This window comes from Suillus subalutaceus, assembly GCF_016647625.1.
Source record: "Suillus subalutaceus strain FC151 chromosome Unknown DFJ58scaffold_117, whole genome shotgun sequence".
Lineage (NCBI taxonomy): Eukaryota > Fungi > Basidiomycota > Agaricomycetes > Boletales > Suillaceae > Suillus > Suillus subalutaceus.
In genome coordinates, this window is record NW_024540366.1 from 32275 (window position 1) to 49633 (window position 17359).

Here is a 17359-nt window from a genome sequence, read left to right on the forward strand (position 1 = left end):
TCGAAGCCCGACAGATGGTTCGTTCCGCTCCCCGATCTACCATCGACGTTATACATGGCTTTATATGACTTTATATCATTCCAATATAATGCAAACCTTTTCTGTGTATGATCATATATCTGACGATATCTGCGGCTTACCAGTCCTCTAATGGGCGGTCCTCTGATGGAGTGAGTAGGTAGGACTCAAGCAGTGACTTCACGACGATGCTAAGCTAGTTCGGCCCGAATCTAGTAGGCAAGCGAAGATAGCGCATTATCGAAGCACAGCTTGGGACACATTCCTCGTGCATCACGGTGATCCTGAACCTACGGAATAGGGAAACGGTAAATCCAGCCCTCTCAAACCAGCATTTGCAATGCCTGACATGACACATTATCGACGCTTGGACTAATATCCGATCGGGCTCAGAGTCACGATAGTGACCGGATGGACTAGTACGGTAGTTGTGACCTTACTGGTGCAAGGCCTGCAGCATAGCCCCCGCGCTAACGTGTTGCAGGTATGCGTTTCACACCATTCGTTGCTCTGACCAGTGGCTTGGCAGCAATAGACCAGACTGTGATCTGTGCTATGTGTGCTACGGCGACTTTATCGGCCTTAGTCGCCACCACCTAGTGCGAGATGCCGTAATCTCACTGCAACCGCTGCTTTCTGGCATCTAGGTATATAAGTCCAGGAAAGTTGGCACTCAAAATTGCAACATCCTAGACACCCTTTCCGATCATCTTTCTGTTTTAGAATTTAGACATCTCGCAATGGCACCCGTCGCAGTCACCGCTACTACAAGCACTGAATTCCTTACAAACCTCAAGACATCTGTTGTCTCTCCACAACCCAATACTCTCCACGACGTCATCGCTCAAGCTGTCGACCGTTATCCGTCGCACGAGCTTGGTTTCATAACCTCCTCGGCACATGACTCCTCTATTCAGACGAAGACCTTCAGCGCATTCAACCAATATGTTCGCAACCTTGCACGTGCCATGCTACAGTGGGGGAAACCTACAGGCTCAGTCGTCGTCGTGTACCTGACGGAGCACGAAGACAATATGGCTGCTGTATGGGCATGTCTGCTGGCTGGCTACGTCCCCTGCTTGCAGCCTGCACTTAGCGCGCAACAGGCGCACAAGGAGGGTCATGTCGCCCACATCAAGAACTTGTTTGGGTCTGCTACTTGGCTGACCAACGACCTCGGGGCTGAGCAGATCAGCACCATTTCTGGTCTGGAGGTTCACCTACTCTCCGAATTAAAAGCATCGGCGGAGATATTTACAGTCTCAGCTGACTGGGTTGCGTACGAGGCTAAGCCAGACGACGAGGCGATCTTGTTCCTGACCTCAGGGTCAACTGGATTCTCGAAGGCGGTCGTGCACACGCACCGCACGATCCTGGCTGCATGCCGTGCCAAGGGGCAAAGCTACGGCCTGACTTCCGAATCTCGAGTCTTGAACTGTAAGGCGCATGTGGTTTAAATAAACTGTTTGAAATTAATCATGATGTTCAGGGGTTGGATTTGATCACGTCGCAGGATCGTTGGAAATGCACATCACCCCTCTGCTCTTTGGCGCTTCGCAACTCCACGTCCACGCATCTGCTATCCTTGCTGATCCCCTTCGGCTACTCCGTCTAATCGATGAAAAGGTATGTCTACATGAAATCACAGCCTCACGCTTTTCTCACTATTCAATTGTTAGTCGATTGAACTGGCTTTCGCCCCGAACTTCTTGCTCTCCAAGCTTACGCGTGATCTGGAGAAGCGCACTGACCTCTTCGGACACTTCGACTTGTCCTCTATCAAGCGGATCAACAGCGGTGGTGAAGCTGTTGTTTCAAAGACTGCCCAAGCGTTCGCTGCTACTATGAAACAGCTTAGCAAGAATCCTTCCGCTGTATCGTTCGTCATCTCTGCTGGGTTTGGAATGACAGAAACTTGGTAAGGCTCATTAAGTTACATGGGTATATAAACTGATGGGGTTTTTGCAGCGCTGGATGCATTTACGATCCTGTGGATGTCCTCGCAACCGAGCCTGCTCACGAGTTCCTTGATCTGGGGCGACCCATCAATGGTTGCGAGATGCGCATCGTTGACCCCGCAGATGGCGCCACCCTGCGCCCCGACGGAGAGAGCGGCGAGCTTCAGGTTCGCGGACCGATGGTTTTCGTACGCTACTACAACAACGCCGATGCTACGTCCTCCAGCTTCGTCGAGGGAGGCTGGTACCGCACCGGCGATGTTGGCATTATCGAGAATGGTGTCATGCGCCTTAGTGGTCGTATCAAGGACACCGTCATCGTCCATGGTGTGTCGTATGGTATCCCTGAGCTTGAGACCCACCTCCAGACCGTGGAAGGAGTTACACACTCGTTCCTCGCTGCAGCTCCCTACCGTGCTCCTGGGCAGGAGACCGAAGGGTTCATCATTTTTTACTCACCAACCTTCGACCTCGATGGAGCAGACGCTTCCACAAAGCTCTTTGCCACACACAGGGCCCTTCGGGATATCTGTGTGAAGATGATCACCCTGCCGCCTCAGTTCGTCGTTCCCATCCCTGTGAACCAGATGGAGAAGACCACTCTGGGTAAACTGTCTCGTGCACGTCTGATCAGTCTCTTCAAGCAAGGCCAGCTTGCTCAACACATTGCCCGCTCCGAAGAGCTTCTTAGCGAGGCACGCGGCGCTACGTTCGTTGCCCCGTCCACCGAGACGGAGAAGGCACTTGCCAAGATATATGCTGGCATCTTCAACCTCGCGGTTGGCGAGATGTCGGCGAGCGACAACTTCTTCGAACTCGGCGGTACTTCTATTGATGTCATCAGGTCAGTATATCCGTCCCGCCCTGAAATGACCCTCACTAATACATATCATCTCCAGGCTCAAGCGCGAGGGAGAAGCACATTTCGGCTTGCCTGAAATCCCCACCATCCAAATCCTCAAGCACCCCGTCATCTCGAGCCTCGCCAGCTATGTTAACGCCCTGCTCTCTAAGGACAGCCAGACTGAGGAGTACGATCCCATCGTTCCCCTCCAGCTGACCGGAAATAAAACGCCAATCTTCTTCGTTCACCCTGGTGTTGGAGAGGTTCTTATCTTCGTCAACCTCGCCAAATACTTCCAGAACGAGCGTCCCTTCTACGCTCTCCGCGCTCGTGGCTTTGAGCCCGGCCACCCCTTCTTCACCTCCATGGACGAGATGGTGTCGTGCTATGCTGCAGCAGTCAAGAAGACCCAGGCAACGGGACCATACGCCATCGCGGGTTACAGTTACGGCGGTGTTGTCGCGTTTGAAGTTGCCAAGCGACTCGAGGCCATGGGCGACGAAGTCAAGTTCGTCGGTCTCATCAACATCCCTCCTCATATCGCCGACCGCATGCACGAGATCGACTGGACAGGCGGGATGCTCAACTTGTCGTACTTCCTCGGCCTCGTGTCGAAGCATGATGCTAATGATCTTGCGCCTGCTCTAAGACCGATGACGAGGAAGGAGCAGCTCGAGGTGGTGTGGAAGCTGTCTCCCCCTGAACGTCTCGTCGAGCTCCAGTTGACGGCTGAGAAGCTCGACCACTGGGTGGACATCGCCGGGTCCCTGATCGAGTGCGGAAAAGACTACAACCCATCAGGCTCAGTTTGTATGTCATTCCTTCTCTGACTTCGTTATCGCTTGCTCATATGTTGGGTTTTTCAGCCGCAGTCGACGTTTTCTACGCCATTCCTCTCCGCGGCAGCAAATCAGACTGGCTCAACAACCAGCTCAAGCCATGGTCTGGCTTCAGCCGCGGCGAGCCATCGTATACTGACGTGCCTGGGCAACACTACACGCTCATGGACTTTGACCACGTCCCACAGTTCCAGAAGATCTTCCGCGGTCGTCTCGAAGCTCGTGGCCTGTAAAAAATTAGAGTGGCGTATTATGATTATATCTGTCTTTCGCAAGTATCTATTCGACTAATTATGCTCGAAGTACATGTGCTTTATACCTAATTCGCTTGACTAATTACGTCGCCGTGCATCTATTGTTGTCTTATGACAAAAGTACATATTAGAAATGATTCTCTGCATTTTTTTGATGATGGTGCTTGTCAGAGTCCCCCGTTTGGAGTAACCTGAACATGAACACGATTCTACGAACGTTGCGGTTGATATGGATTCTGCATGCTTCAGTGCCTGCTAATTACTCAGTCCCACTTATTGCCGAACAGTTTGCGATCGCTGCTTTGATTACTACTACTTGAGCAGTGGAGAGTTCGGGTTTGCCGTTGTTTGTGCGTGTGGACGAGCTTGCAAGCGAGGTGATATTTCGACATATCGAGGAGTAACACAATTGCGATGGCATAAAAGAATCACATATAAAGGCGGCGCACATCATCGTGCTGTGTATGACCAGCACCGAGGATCATATGACCATCGGCTTGATAATCGGTCATCGGAAAGAATTTTCCACGCATGAAATGACAGACGGCATGTCATTTATTTTCTACAGAATCCTCTACTACCCACTATAAAGTGGGTGTCAGGGATCACTAGATTGTGACAGGCGAGTTGCAAACAGTGTAGCTAATGACATCATGATCTGTGACGTCAACGAGCAGAAAGTACTCGGTCCGCTACAGGCACTGATGGTACCGGTAACCGGGAGCGAAATGAGATCCACGCTATAGCAACGTGGACGTGGTATATGGGCCAACGATATATAGAGCCTACATACATGAATTGGGTTATGGCCCATGGGCAGCAATCCAACTCCCCTCACGACACATAAGATTTACGACAGCAGCACATAGTACGCTCCTCGTTGACTCCAAACGCCACTGAAGTACTGACCGTCCATCTTCCTGTCTAGTGACATGCCAGGATTGCTTGATAGAGCAAAAAAAGCATACCTTACCGCGAGAAGGCGCGCGACCCCGGCGCAGATAACCCAGCCAACGCTCGCGCGGACGATATCAGGGAACACGAGGACGGTGTCGGCAGTCGCGTTCTTCAAAGACAGTCAACGGATTGTTGTCACTGATTCGAGCCACATTGTGTGCATTTGGGATGTAGAGAAAGGAACATTGGTAGGAGGGCCATTCGGAGGACACTGGAGCCCTGAGTCCGCGAGTCCAGTTGCTGTATCACCAGATGATAGGCGAGTTGCGAGCAGTGCAGCCGATGACATCATGGTCTGGGACGTCGACGAGCAGAAAGTACTCGGTCCACTGAAGCATAAAGATACGGTGAGAACACTGTGCTTCTCTCCAGATGGCAAGAGACTTGCAAGCGGGTCACTTGATGGAATGGTTATTATATGGGATGCGGAGACTGGCGCTGTTCTCTCAACACTCGTCAAGGGTAATCAGGGTACGGTGAATTGTGTCGCCTTCAGCCCAGATGGGCTGAAGTTAGTATTCGGAACATGGCGCAACATTCGGGTTTGGAGCTGCGATAATGCCGAGCTTCTGTTCGACATCAATGCTCACGACGACTCTTGGGTTCAATGCATCGTGTGGTCGCCTGACGGTCAGCAAATTGTCTCTGCGTCACGAGACAAAACAGTCAAGTTTTGGGACTCGTCGAATAGGACCCAGATCGGTGAACCCTGCACTGGTCATACTTCCGGCATCATGTCACTTTCCATCTCTTCTGATGGCTCCTTCATTGCAACTGCCTCGGTCGACAAGACTGTGCGCCTGTGGAGTACAAAGTCACATCAGCAGATCGGACAGGCACTTGAATGCACCGCATGGTGTTTCTACGTCGCAATTTCTCCCAGCGGAGAACTACTAGCGGGTGGAGGCCTTGATGGGAATATTCGGCTCTGGTCCATCGAGGACACACTCTCCGCAGCATTTGGGAGGGATTCCTCATATGATTCCTACTTTGCGCACCGCAGTAAGGTGAAGTTGGGTCAAAAGCTCTATGCGGCGGCCCTTTCGGACGCAAACAAGGTACGGACGATAATCGTCGTTGTTTAAATATTTGTGATGATGTTCGTAGGTCATTGAGCTCAACCCTTCATCTTATATCGGGTACGAACTGAAGCATGCAGCTCTTCGTGGAGCACAGCGCTATGATGATGCATTCAAGGCCTTCACAATCATGCTCTCCAAGTTGGATGATACACCCGACCCACAGATGCGACGTAAGCCCCAAACAACTCAAGCGCCGACTTGAAGATGAATTGCATTTTTTTTGCAGAACTACGCCAGCAATACGTCAGTCCATCTGAAGTAGAGGATACTATTCGACGAGCCATTTGCACCCAACTGGAAAACGCTCCACTTCGTCTAATCGACACCTCTACTGGTCGTTTGTGCGATCGAGATGCGCAGATTAACGCATTCACGAAGAGTACAGAGTACAAAGAGCTTTTGCATTCATCGGACATGCATGCGCCCCTCCAAACGGAGCCCATCAAAGAAGCGGTCGCCAAGTACTTCAGTTAGGTCATGTTATCTCATAGGTGGGAAACCATGGAGCCACTACTGCACGACATTCAGCGCAGGGACGTATCTCTATCTGAACACGACATGCAGATATCGGTCTCTACGCTGCGAAACAATATTGTAGCTGTAGAGTCGGCTTCGAAACTGTATACCACTCTTGAGAACCTCGGCGTTCCTCGTTTTGTCAACGCCAGACTGCAATTGCCATGCATCACATTTCCTCTCACAGGAGTCAGGCGGAGGCCTGGTGGAGACGGGGACAAATGTTTCCCATATGAAGTCAAGGCAGATGGGGCTGACCTGCTGGTCACAACGGAAGACAATGGAGCGGTGTATCCGCGACTGTGTGCCTGCGTGTCGCGAGCAAGGCAAGAAGTGGTGAAGAGCACTACGCTACGACAAAGCCCGAAGGACACTGAATGGCTCGCTCAACTACGGTGCTACTCGGCTGCCACTCGGCTCCTACCCCCGGGGTCCCCTACTCCAACAAGCTTGTTCAATTCAATTCTCGCCTGCAAGGCGTACTCGGCAGACATTCTTGCTCATCCGTCCATGGAATCGGTATGATCTCGAGTTGGTCGACTTTACAGACAAGTCGCAGGGCACGGACGATTGGCCCGATGAGCCTGGTGATGATGAGCTGGTTACCAGAGGGTTGAGGTTACTCATTCGACTTGGTCGTCCTTTTGGCGCATTTTTGCTAGTGCAGCAGCATGGTGGGGGTATAAAAGAATCGCTTCAGATAACAATATCATCGCACAAGTCAGGGATACGGTTTCTTTTGATGACATGATGGACGTCACTGGCAGGACGCTGGAGATACTGTAGCTGCGAAGAATGGGACATTTTCATTTCATACATTGACAACATTTCTACATGAACAGTATGCATATGATCCCTAGAATGTTGTATCGTATCGGTCTCGATATCGTATCATATATCGTATCATATATCGTCTCGTGTACAGACAAGCTAATCCCCAAATCGGACGTCCTAGGGAAGAGGAGAAAGCTCCAGTACAAGCGCTTTCTAGAACTGCACTATTTGCCCATCTAGACGCTCATCCACTCTTCCAGTTTGTTGAAGAGCAAAATCTAAGGAAAGAGGGTAAGGGTACCATCTTGGATGCAGTATATGGTGCAACGGAAGGTGAAAAAAGGTCGAACACAATGCCGGTGAGAAATGGTCAGACACATCGAGGTCAACAGAATCATTAAGCTAAACGTCATACTACATTTCGCTGGCCGTCCCTCGCTGATGCCGTTCTACCAGGTTTGGCACCACCTCGTTCCGAGCCTAAATACGTATGACCGGGATGATCAGAGTTTAATTTAAGGGACATTGCACAGCGATGTGCCCTAGAAACAAAGGAATGAGTCGGGACTCGGATGTCTCATACAGTAGGCCTAGGTCGGCATCTGGCAAGCTCTTAGAGAAGGCATACTGCACCCTTCAAATGCATGTCGCTACTCAATATACATTCAATGGCTATTGTCATTTGGTTCTACCGGTGCTCCGAGAAATAACGCGGCATATACTAGTATGAGCGGGAAGGCCGCGGTAAAGATGGGTGACTGATCATCAAGAACCAAGAACATGAAAGCCAGCACACATGACAATTACACAGAACCTCTAGTCTGATTTCTTGTCCGAAACACCTCCAATCGCCTCGTTATACTTACTCGCAAGGCGATCAAATTCAGCAGCCTGTTGTGCGGCCTGCTTTTTGAGGTTTGCTGAGGGACGCACCTCCAGTTTAGAAACAAAACATCGATAAAAAGCGATAAACGCACCAAAGTCACGGTCCTTTGCTTCGCTCGCGGCTAACTTCTTCTTAAGTTCTTCGATTTGTTTGGATTGGTCACCCTTGGCACCAGCACCAGCCTGCAAAACCGGCAATATATAAGCAGGGGCCTACCCTAAATGGAGGATACTCACAACTTTCTTCAATTTCGCATATTCCTCCTGCGTGTGAATGAGGTCCAAGATGATGGAGAACGTGCGGGTAAGGACCAGAGAGAGGAAGAGGCAGAAACCAGTTAGGTAAGTGTTTCGTTGGGCGCTGATGAGAAAATACAACACATTAGATTGAATAATGCGCTATGATAGAGGATGGGGAGCGCACTAGAACTTGCGAGCGGCGAAATTGGTCTCGGTTCGTACGTCGTGCATGCCCTGGCTGCCTGTTTTTGCCATTTCGGTTTCGGCTGTTACGCGGAACATGCGTTGGAGGGCGTCTAGGAAGAGAATGCCTACGAAGCTATGCGTGGGTGACATGATGTTAGTAAGTGAACGAGATATGAACGATTGAAGTACTAACATGAAGGAAATCTTGAGCCCATACGCGACTTTGGCGATGATGGGGCTTTCAGAGAGGAAACGGAAAAGTTTTTTGCGGACTGTAAAAGGGAGTGGGGATACGAGCAGGCAGAATGTTATCATCTAGTTTGGGCGCATTATGAATCATGAATTGAAGTCAGAGTGCTGCGAGACTTACTTCTGCTGCTAGGAGCAGGAATGTGAGCGAGTAACTACGACACCATTAGAGCTTGTCGAACTTGGTTTGTTCAATACATACTAGATTGTCATCGTGCTTAACGTCGTTGTCGTTGTCGAGGTCGTCGTTGAAGTTAAAGGTTAAAGTCGACGTTGAGGAGCTTTTTAAAGCTGGGTGGTGCGGCATTGCTTGCTGTGGAACGTGTTCAGCGTGACGTCACAGACACGTCCCCATCATTAGATAATCGATTCCCATCTACCCCTTGAACGCGTCAGTCTGGACTCTGATTACCTGCGATTACGCAGACCTGCAACTCATCCAAGTCAATGGCCCCACTACAAGTACACGTCAAACACGCAGGAAAAACTCTCGATGTTGACCTAGACACATCACTTCCACCTGCCGTGTTCAAAGATGCGATTTATCAGGTCACGGGCGTGCCGCCGGAGCGTATGAAAGTTATGATCAAGGGCGGTGTGCTCAAGGTGCGTGCTTTTCGTGTTGTGTAGGCGTTTTGATAGATGATTAATTTATGTAGGATGATACGGATTGGAAGAAGGTGGCTCCTAAAGCGGTGACTGCGCTTTTGTTTTGTTTTGTAGAAAGTGTGTATTGAATGTATGGTTAGGGACAAACGTTCATGGTTATTGGCGCTGCGGGCGAGCTCCCGAAGCCACCTGAAAAACCGATCGTTTTTCTTGAGGGTGAGTGTCTCTGTATCCATGTGATCTAAGGATCTAAGGGTTGTGGTGATCGTTCCTGTGCAGATATGGACGAGTCGGAGATCGCAGAAGCCGTATGTTTGTTTTATTTGCGCTCGTGTGGGTTACTCATGTTTTTGTTCTTGCAGCTCTCTTTGCCAGTTGGATTGAAAAAGTGGGTACTACAACGATTCACAGCGTACTGTGAAGTGACAATTATATGCCTAGTCTCGGAAATACCTGCTACATGAACGCCACCGTACAAGCGATGCGTGCGATACCAGAACTTCAAACAGCTCTCTCAACGTATGCTGTTACTTCTTACATGCGTGGTTCGTGACCTCAATCCCACGTCTGATAGGTCACCGCATTTGGACGTCCTCCCTCGTGCGCTGAGAGACTTGTACAGCAACATGTCTCGTACGACGGAGGGATATATCCCTACCACGTTTTTGACCGTGTTGCGTCAGGCTGTGCCTCAGTTCGGGGAGATTGATAGATCGGGCAAGAATGGAATGTTAGGGGGGTACGCACAGCAAGGCGAGTGTTTTTCTGCTATCTTTTTTTGTTAGGTTGTTGACTTGAGGTATAGATGCTGAAGAGTGTTGGACGCAGCTCGCGAACGGCTTGAAAGAGGTTCCTGGGATCGATGCTACTGGTAATACAATAGCAGGGGGAAGGAGATTTGTCGATCAGTTTATGATGGCGGAGATGCGCAGAGAGTGATTTGGATTTTTTTTCCCTTTTTTGCTCGGTGTCAGCTGACTGATTTGGACAGATTGAAATGCGACGAAGCGCCTCAAGAGCCTAGCACCGTCACGATAGAAAAGGTACTGAAAATCGAGTGCAATATTTCAGCGACAACAAATTATATGCATACTGGTATCAAGGATGTATGCGCGTTTTTTGTACTCGGGTTGGTCTTTGCTTACGCGCACACAGGCAATGAACTCTCAATTGGAAAAGAACTCTCCTTCACTTGGGCGTCAAGCAGTTTACAGCCAGACGTCGCGTCTCTCGCGCCTACCGAGTTACCTGACGGTGCACATGGTTCGTTTTGCATGGAGACGCGATATCGGAAAGAAGGCCAAGATCATGGTGAGCATAAATTGTTTCTAGTTCTGCCTCACGTCTCACGATCCCCCAGCGCAAAGTGAAGTTTGCGTCAGAGTTTGATGCGCTGGAAGTAGTGACCGATGAGCTGAAATCAAAGCTCACGCCGGTGTCCAGCCGGCTAAAGTCTATTGAGAAAGAGCGTGCCGAGCGACGGAAGGTGCGTAAGCGGACGAAGGTGGCGCAGGAGGCATCGTCATCGTCTAGGCCTGCAGAGGAGAATACAGATGTTGAGATGGCGCCTGCGAGTGAAGTGCCGGGGGACCTGGAGGAGGAGAGCGTGTATCGTGCGCGGGAGCTGCAGGAGCTGGAGGCATTGGCTGATGCCGACCTGAAGAATGATTATGGGTGCAGCGTGACTGGGCTGTATGATCTTGTTGGTGGGTGTCGTTGTTCTTTGGCTTTTGGGGCAAACTAAAATTTAGACAGGCATCGTTACGCACAAGGGAGCAGACGCTGATGCGGGGCATTATATCGGTTTCGTGAAGAAGAGTGTATTTCATGCAAAGTCGGGTGATGGACCTGCGTTTGACGAGGATGACGAAGATTGGTACAAATTTGATGATGACAAGGTGTCGGTGTTTCCCAGGGAGAAGCTGGGGACAATTGATGGAGGAGGGGAGGACGCGTCTGCGTATGTGCTTTTGTACAGGAGTAAGCCGTTGGCATAGGTTCGATAAACGATAGGTATAATGCAAGAATACAGTGAATCTAAGTACTATGATTCGCATCATCACCATCTAGGTCGTTTGCAGAGGGAACCGCGGCTGATGCTGCAGCGCCTGCAGCGGCGTGACCTTGTGATTGTGGTACGACGTCCCTTTGAGTGGATGAGATTCAGATCACAAACATGAAAAATAAGACGAACCACTTGATTTGAAAGCGGGTGACGCGTAGTTTTGTGCTTATATCGCGTACGAGTCTATCAAACTGAATTTTCTCCGGAGGAGTAGCTTTCATGTCCTCGTTATCGTACTCCGTATTCTGATAGTATCCAACGCGTACAAACTCTTGGTCACGATAAGAGCCTGTGAGGATAAGAGCAGCGACGCCCAGGACGTCCTCTGTTGGTATTTTTGCAGGATCAGGAGCCAGGCCCTCGAACTCGAAAGAGTTTACGCCGACTGGGACTGGACCTACGAGGCAGTCGTCTAGTTCTTGGTCTAGTTCTTCATTCCCTGGTGATGATACATAGATGAGCTTCCATTCTAAATCTGCATTTGAAAGTTAGCAGGTGAAAACCGCAAAATAATGAACATTGTGCTGACCGTCTTTGAGAGGCGCTATGCACTCAAAAGTGACCCGAAAGTGATAAGGATCCAAGAATCTTGCTGGATTGTTAAAGAACTCGACATTCTATCTACGGTTTTATTGATGATTTTCAGTGATTTTTTTTGTAATGAATTGGACGCACGCGGATTGTGACTATCGACATCGTGGAAGAGGATGATGCGGGGTAAAGCACGTGGTTTGCATGCGGTGTCACTCTGCTTTTGTTTCTTCGATGCCACCCATGTCTTACTAGTTACTGACAGACGGCGACTACGACACCGACCACGACGATCACGACGACTACGACAGGGAGGGCGGCGCTGAATACGACCTCGGCGATGACTAGTGCGATGCCGACAACTGACTCAGAGACACCTACAGACGAACTCGCACCAGCAAATCTCTTGCTCCCAATTCCCGCTCCTTCTTTAAACAATTCACAGTCTTCGTTCTCATTCTCCCGTGCATCAGATACAGAATGGAACTCGCTCCCACCGGAAGTAGCTTCCGCAGACATTTCAATAGCTCGTGTGTTCTTTCTTTGTTGCTGGTCTTGCGTGTCTCTCATCTTTCATCAGCTGATGGCAGCTTCGTCGAGACTTCATCTGGTTCAGCTGCCAGAGAACTAAAGATGCGCTATGACCAATCTTTCGGCGTAGGCAAAGATGTCCGTTCTCCATACGCCATCACCCGCCTTTGTCAATCAGCACGGAAAGCAGATGTATCGTGTCAGGTGCGGTTCCTGCCGTATCATCGCCACTATGCACAGCTAATTTCGTTACTTACTTATTTAAAGTCGTCGTGATGCGGTCGCTCCCGCTGCTGCTGCAGAGGAAGCAGAGCAAATGACTCACAAGGTGTCCATGTCCGCTGATGCCTCTCGTACTCGTTCCTCCAAAGCCCGTTCCCGCATGAGTTTCCTCACCCAGAATAGAGCCAGGTCCACCGCCCAGGAATCTCAGTCCAGCTCTACCACCACGCAGCCGCGTAAGTTAGTACGAAGGACCCGCTCTATTCCAGACATGTTCGGCATGGCTGCCAGCGCGTCTGCTACAGGCTCATCCATGCAACACACTCCCACTGGTAGGACTCATTCACACAGCGTTACTGGTGCGGATATGCCACGTTCACAGCCAACTGCGCTTTTCCCCGATCCGCCAAAACAGCCAACCGCAGACATTTTTGCAGAAGTCATGCAATGGCCAAACGGCTCCGTACCCTCCTCTCCATTCTCGAGCTCTGGGTTCGAAAACAACGCGTTACCAGGTCTCATCCCACATCCATTTGGACTCAACGCTACTTTCGAATCGCCTACTAGACCGTCTTCTAATGGTTTTTTACCCATGCCGCGCGCGCTACGGGAGATGCAGTCGTTCGAGTCCGGTCTGACTGCGCGCGCAGGAGATATCATACAACGAGCAGATACCCCGGATTCCATCCTCCCCCTCCGTGTCTCACCCGACCTCATCCAAGATTATTCCCCCTCCCCACCCCCAGGCATCGTCCCACCCGACCCAGAACTCATCCCACTCCCAGAAACGAGCATGCATTCTCGATATTCAACAGAGGTGTTCGATGTTCTCCAGACTTACCGCGGTCTTCCACAGCTGGATAGACTGTTTTCTGATTCTGTAGGGGAGACGACTATCAAAATATCTCTTCGCGCAGATGATAGCGCTGCACCGCGTAATGACCCCCGGTTCGTCCTCTGGGGGGAAATACACGTCTCTTCTGATTTGGATAGTGATGATGTCTCGGTGTCGCAGAGCAGCCGCGGTGGAATGTCTTCTCCTTCTAATTCTCGCAGGGGCCGTGGACTCACAGATGTGCCTATAGTACGTATCGATGGGGAAGGCATAACCACCAAGGTGCTCATCGCAGCGACGATTGAACGATGGATTGCCCAGCTAACAAGCGATCTCGACTACGACGAACTACTCAACTTCTTCCTCACCTACCGAACATACATATCTGCTGTCGACCTCTGCCACCTCCTCATCTGTCGTTTTCACTGGGCGCTAAGTGGTAAAGACGATATGGTGCGAAAAATCGTGCGCGTGCGGACGTTCGTAGCTATCAGATACTGGCTTTTGACGTTCTTTGTCATGGATTTTTTGCCGAATCGGGAGTTGAGGCTTTTGTTGGCGAGTTGGTTAAATACCCTTGTGAAGGATCCTATTTTGAAGAAACATCAAGATGGTCTGGTGAGTTTTTCCTTTTTTATGGGTTTCTCAGCTCAAGTATGATACGCAGAACATCGTAAGGAAACTTATCAAAGTCGTCAAAGACTGCAAAGAAGTCCATACCCGCAGACACCGCTCCGGCTCCGTTTCCGCCCGCCAAAGCCTAAACATTCCCACTAAACCCCGACCCACGCATGTTCTAGGCGAAAAATTCGCAGAAGCCATATCCTCCAAACACCAAGACGACTCTGACGTAGACCTTGATTTCGCACCCGACGAATCACCCGCACATCCCCAATCTATCTTCCATGGCGACAACAGCAATGCGTTTTCATTCAATTCCGGCAGCGTGTCTTCTCCGCCTAGGGCTGCTGCAATTATACAACAACCGTTGCAGATGAACATACTCCAGCAGAGTCGAGCTTCTATCTCAGCAGCGTCTTCCAACACAAGCGATACCACCCCTACGAACAGCTCCCCCCCTCCCATTGTGTTCCCCCAGAGTGCGATCTCTCGCGCATTCGTGAAGACGATCGGGCGTTTGGGAAGATGGAAAAGAGTGTTGAACTCGAGGCAGACTGTGGATACGGGCCTTGCGGTTCCTGCAAATGTTTCGGCGTTTGATTTGGAGTTGAATGCGACGGGGGATTTGTTGATGGTTAGGGGCGGTGTCGAGCAGTACTTAAAGATGATTGAGCCGGTGGGTGTGGGTGGGTGTAAGGGGAAGGTGTTGGATGGGGGCGCGTGTCCTGTGCTTGGGAGGCAGAATCAGAGTGCGGTGGGGAGTGGGGTCAAAGGACTTGAGGCGAAGTTGGACCTACCCTCGTCGCAGACGCAATTACGGGTTGTTACGGAGGTGGAGGAGGAGGAGGAGCGGGATAATGTGACGGTGGGTTCTTTGGGCGATAAGTACGTGTCGATACAGGAGAAACGCCAATCGATGCAGGAGAAGCATCAGTCTACGCAGGAAAAACGCCAATCTACGCAGGAGAGACGCCAGTCTACACAAGAGAAGCGCCTATCTATATCGTCCGTCTCCCGTGCGTCCACGCGCACACACTCAACAGACTCCTTCGGCTCAATCCTATCCTCACGATCGCTGATCAACCCCCTCGTCGCCCAAGTGCAGGCCCAGCCACCATGGCGTTTCGATGTCGTCTCCATCGACGACCTAGATCTCTCAGATACCTCTTCCGAGGCGCATGGTGAGAATCCACCCGTACCACCAGGTCTGCGCAAGCCCCCGCGTCGACTGCCTCTAAGGCGGGATTTCGAGTTCATACGCCGCTCGGTGGACAGCGTTTCCTCGTTGGGGATCCGTTCTCGGGACTCGGTAGCCTCGGGTGGATCTGCTGTGTCGTCTGCGTCTGTCGGAGCTGCGTTAGGGAATGGTATCCAGCAGTGGCAGGTGAACGCCCTCGTTGATTCCTTGAGCGACGATGAGGATAATGGGGGCGTCGAAGAGGCTCTGAGACGTCTTGAAGGCCAGATCAATCCTCAGAAACGGAAAGAGAAAGCAAAGAAGGTGGACGGGTGGGTGCGCACAATTCAGGAACGGATGGCTGTGGGTGATTTTGGGGATGAGCAGCCGAGGTTTTTTGGATTGGATAGTGAGGATGAGGAAGAGGAGGACTATGAGATTGATCAGCACGAGACTGGGGCATTGAGGATGGATGAACAAACTCTTGTGGGCACTGGTTCGCAGGTGACGATTTCGGGGGCTACGCCGACGACGGAGGACTATTTCAGCTTTGTGGGTTTAGAGTTGACGTCTGGGACAGTAGAAGCCATGTCTGGACCGACGTCGCCGCCTGCGAGGACGAACGATTTGAAACCTGCGCCTGAAGATGCTGTTCCACTTGAGATCTTGCAAAGCAGGGTACCATCAAGACCGTCTACGTCCCGTGGCTCGCCTACAACATCCCCCTTCATAATAACCTCCCCATCGAAATTCATCCCCCCTGGTCGAAAACCGCACCGAAGCTGGATCCTGAACATGAGCGCCGACCTGATCGTACAACATTTGTCGATGATCGACCGAGAGCTTTTCTTGGGGGTCAAGCCTGAAGAATTGATCTTGGACGATTGGATGTCGTGTCAGGAGGTGAACGTGTTGGATTGGGCACAGTATCTCAAGGACCGGGCGCGTTGGAAGGCTGAGTCACGGTGGAGCCAGAAGACGAGTGCATTGGCTGCTGTTCGAGGGCGGTTTAATCTGCTTGCGAATTTTGTGGTTGCCGAGATCGTGATGACGCATCCGAGCGATAGGGCGATGTTGGTAGGCAAGTTTATTCGCGTCGCTTTTGTGAGTTCCTTTTGGATGATATTTTACTTTGAGGAGACTGATTCTGACTTTGCGTGACGTGGTTCAGAAAGCATATGTCCGGAGTAATTTCAATACGTTGGCGGCTATCATTGCCGGTTTGCAAAACGAGTGGGTCGCGAAAGCTATGCATCGGCATTGGGGACGCGTGAGGCTGTGGGAGAACGGGTTGTTTCAAAAGCTGAAGCGATTCGTGTCGCCGGACGATGATTTCAAGGCTATGCGCAATGCTATCGCTGCTATGGTAGACCCGAAGACTCTGAATATGACGACGCGGACGTCTACAGTCTTGAGTAGCAACAGCACAGACCTACCCTCGGGAAAACCAAAGGGTGCCAACGACGCGAAGACGCCATCAGCCTGCATCCCATTCATCGGGGTCTATCTTTCTCAACTATACCGCTATAGCAGACTCCCAGATCTAATTGACCCAACCTCACCTCACGATCCCGTCGGCATCGACTCCCAAACCGTCAATTTCGAGTCTCCAGCCCACCCAGAAGTATTCGATTCGCTGACGCCTCTCCCGCCTTCGATGCAGCTGGAGCCATTGATCAATGTGCATAAGCAGCGGCTTATTGCTGGCGTGATCAAGGATTTGGTGGGTGGGCAGCATCTTGCAAGCCGGGTTCAATATCCCGTCGATAAGAAGTTATTTGGGAAGTGTCTTAGGGTGAGGGGGCTTGATGGGGAGACGATGCAGATGGCGTACAGTATGTATGCAGAGTCGGAGACTGGGGCGATGGCGCGTCCGACGGGGTTTATGCCCTTGTAGCAGTGTCATACTGGATACCGTTCCGCTACGCTGGGAGGTGCTCATTTTGTGGTGCTTTTGTTCTTCGAC

At 50.9% G+C, this 17359-nt stretch overlaps 6 protein-coding genes across 6 annotated transcripts; 4 read left to right on the plus strand and 2 right to left on the minus strand.

The window, feature by feature from the left end:
- Positions 1–752: 752 nt before the first annotated feature.
- DFJ58DRAFT_707357 (atromentin synthetase) lies at positions 753–4168 on the plus strand. The gene is made up of 6 exons (XM_041383755.1): positions 753–1455; positions 1508–1644; positions 1698–1936; positions 1987–2820; positions 2876–3630; positions 3687–4168. Exons 1-6 carry the CDS (start codon positions 759–761, stop codon positions 3890–3892), a joined length of 2868 nt encoding a protein of 955 aa, XP_041239863.1. The 5' UTR covers positions 753–758; the 3' UTR covers positions 3893–4168.
- A 2024-nt stretch (positions 4169–6192) lies between these two features.
- Positions 6193–7147, plus strand: DFJ58DRAFT_56109 (uncharacterized protein). Its single transcript, XM_041380807.1, has one exon. The coding sequence runs from the start codon at positions 6430–6432 to the stop codon at positions 6991–6993; it is 564 nt and encodes a 187-aa protein (XP_041239864.1). The 5' UTR covers positions 6193–6429; the 3' UTR covers positions 6994–7147.
- Positions 7148–7843: 696 nt separating this feature from the next.
- Positions 7844–9108, minus strand: DFJ58DRAFT_806324 (B-cell receptor-associated protein 31-like-domain-containing protein). The gene is made up of 7 exons (XM_041391169.1): positions 9005–9108; positions 8924–8957; positions 8747–8868; positions 8552–8686; positions 8365–8488; positions 8220–8310; positions 7844–8162 (listed from the first exon to the last, which is right to left on the minus strand). Exons 1-7 carry the CDS (start codon positions 9013–9015, stop codon positions 8059–8061), a joined length of 621 nt encoding a protein of 206 aa, XP_041239865.1. The 5' UTR covers positions 9016–9108; the 3' UTR covers positions 7844–8058.
- A 141-nt stretch (positions 9109–9249) lies between these two features.
- On the plus strand, positions 9250–11408 carry DFJ58DRAFT_717982 (uncharacterized protein; the record flags this gene model as incomplete). Its single annotated transcript, XM_041384419.1, has 12 exons — positions 9250–9408; positions 9462–9497; positions 9552–9627; positions 9691–9719; positions 9774–9799; positions 9853–9930; positions 9986–10170; positions 10217–10346; positions 10403–10517; positions 10567–10722; positions 10772–11117; positions 11167–11408. The coding sequence occupies 12 exons, from the start codon at positions 9250–9252 to the stop codon at positions 11406–11408; spliced, it is 1578 nt and encodes a 525-aa protein (XP_041239866.1).
- A 40-nt stretch (positions 11409–11448) lies between these two features.
- On the minus strand, positions 11449–12172 carry DFJ58DRAFT_732057 (histone chaperone; the record flags this gene model as incomplete). The annotated part of the gene is made up of 4 exons (XM_041386130.1): positions 11449–11557; positions 11606–11951; positions 12006–12093; positions 12152–12172. 4 exons carry the CDS (start codon positions 12170–12172, stop codon positions 11449–11451), a joined length of 564 nt encoding a protein of 187 aa, XP_041239867.1.
- Positions 12173–12239: 67 nt separating this feature from the next.
- DFJ58DRAFT_855296 (uncharacterized protein) lies at positions 12240–17290 on the plus strand (the record flags this gene model as incomplete). The annotated part of the gene is made up of 5 exons (XM_041393892.1): positions 12240–12537; positions 12588–12756; positions 12806–14213; positions 14263–16497; positions 16565–17290. Exons 1-5 carry the CDS (start codon positions 12348–12350, stop codon positions 17288–17290), a joined length of 4728 nt encoding a protein of 1575 aa, XP_041239868.1. The 5' UTR covers positions 12240–12347.
- Positions 17291–17359: the final 69 nt, after the last annotated feature.

Excerpts from the sequence above, each read along its gene's own strand:
- DFJ58DRAFT_707357 (XM_041383755.1), top strand. The coding sequence starts at position 759 with ATGGCACCCGTCGCAGTCACCGCTACTACAAGCACTGAATTCCTTACA. Across the intron at positions 1,937-1,986 it reads TTTGGAATGACAGAAACTTG|CGCTGGATGCATTTACGATC; the intron begins GTAAGGCTCATT and ends GGGTTTTTGCAG. Across the intron at positions 3,631-3,686 it reads CAACCCATCAGGCTCAGTTT|CCGCAGTCGACGTTTTCTAC; the intron begins GTATGTCATTCC and ends TGGGTTTTTCAG.
- DFJ58DRAFT_56109 (XM_041380807.1), top strand. The coding sequence starts at position 6,430 with ATGTTATCTCATAGGTGGGAAACCATGGAGCCACTACTGCACGACATT.
- DFJ58DRAFT_806324 (XM_041391169.1), bottom strand. Across the intron at positions 8,869-8,923 it reads TCCTGCTCCTAGCAGCAGAA|ATGATAACATTCTGCCTGCT; the intron begins GTAAGTCTCGCA and ends CGCCCAAACTAG. Across the intron at positions 8,311-8,364 it reads ATGCGAAATTGAAGAAAGTT|GCTGGTGCTGGTGCCAAGGG; the intron begins GTGAGTATCCTC and ends CCGGTTTTGCAG.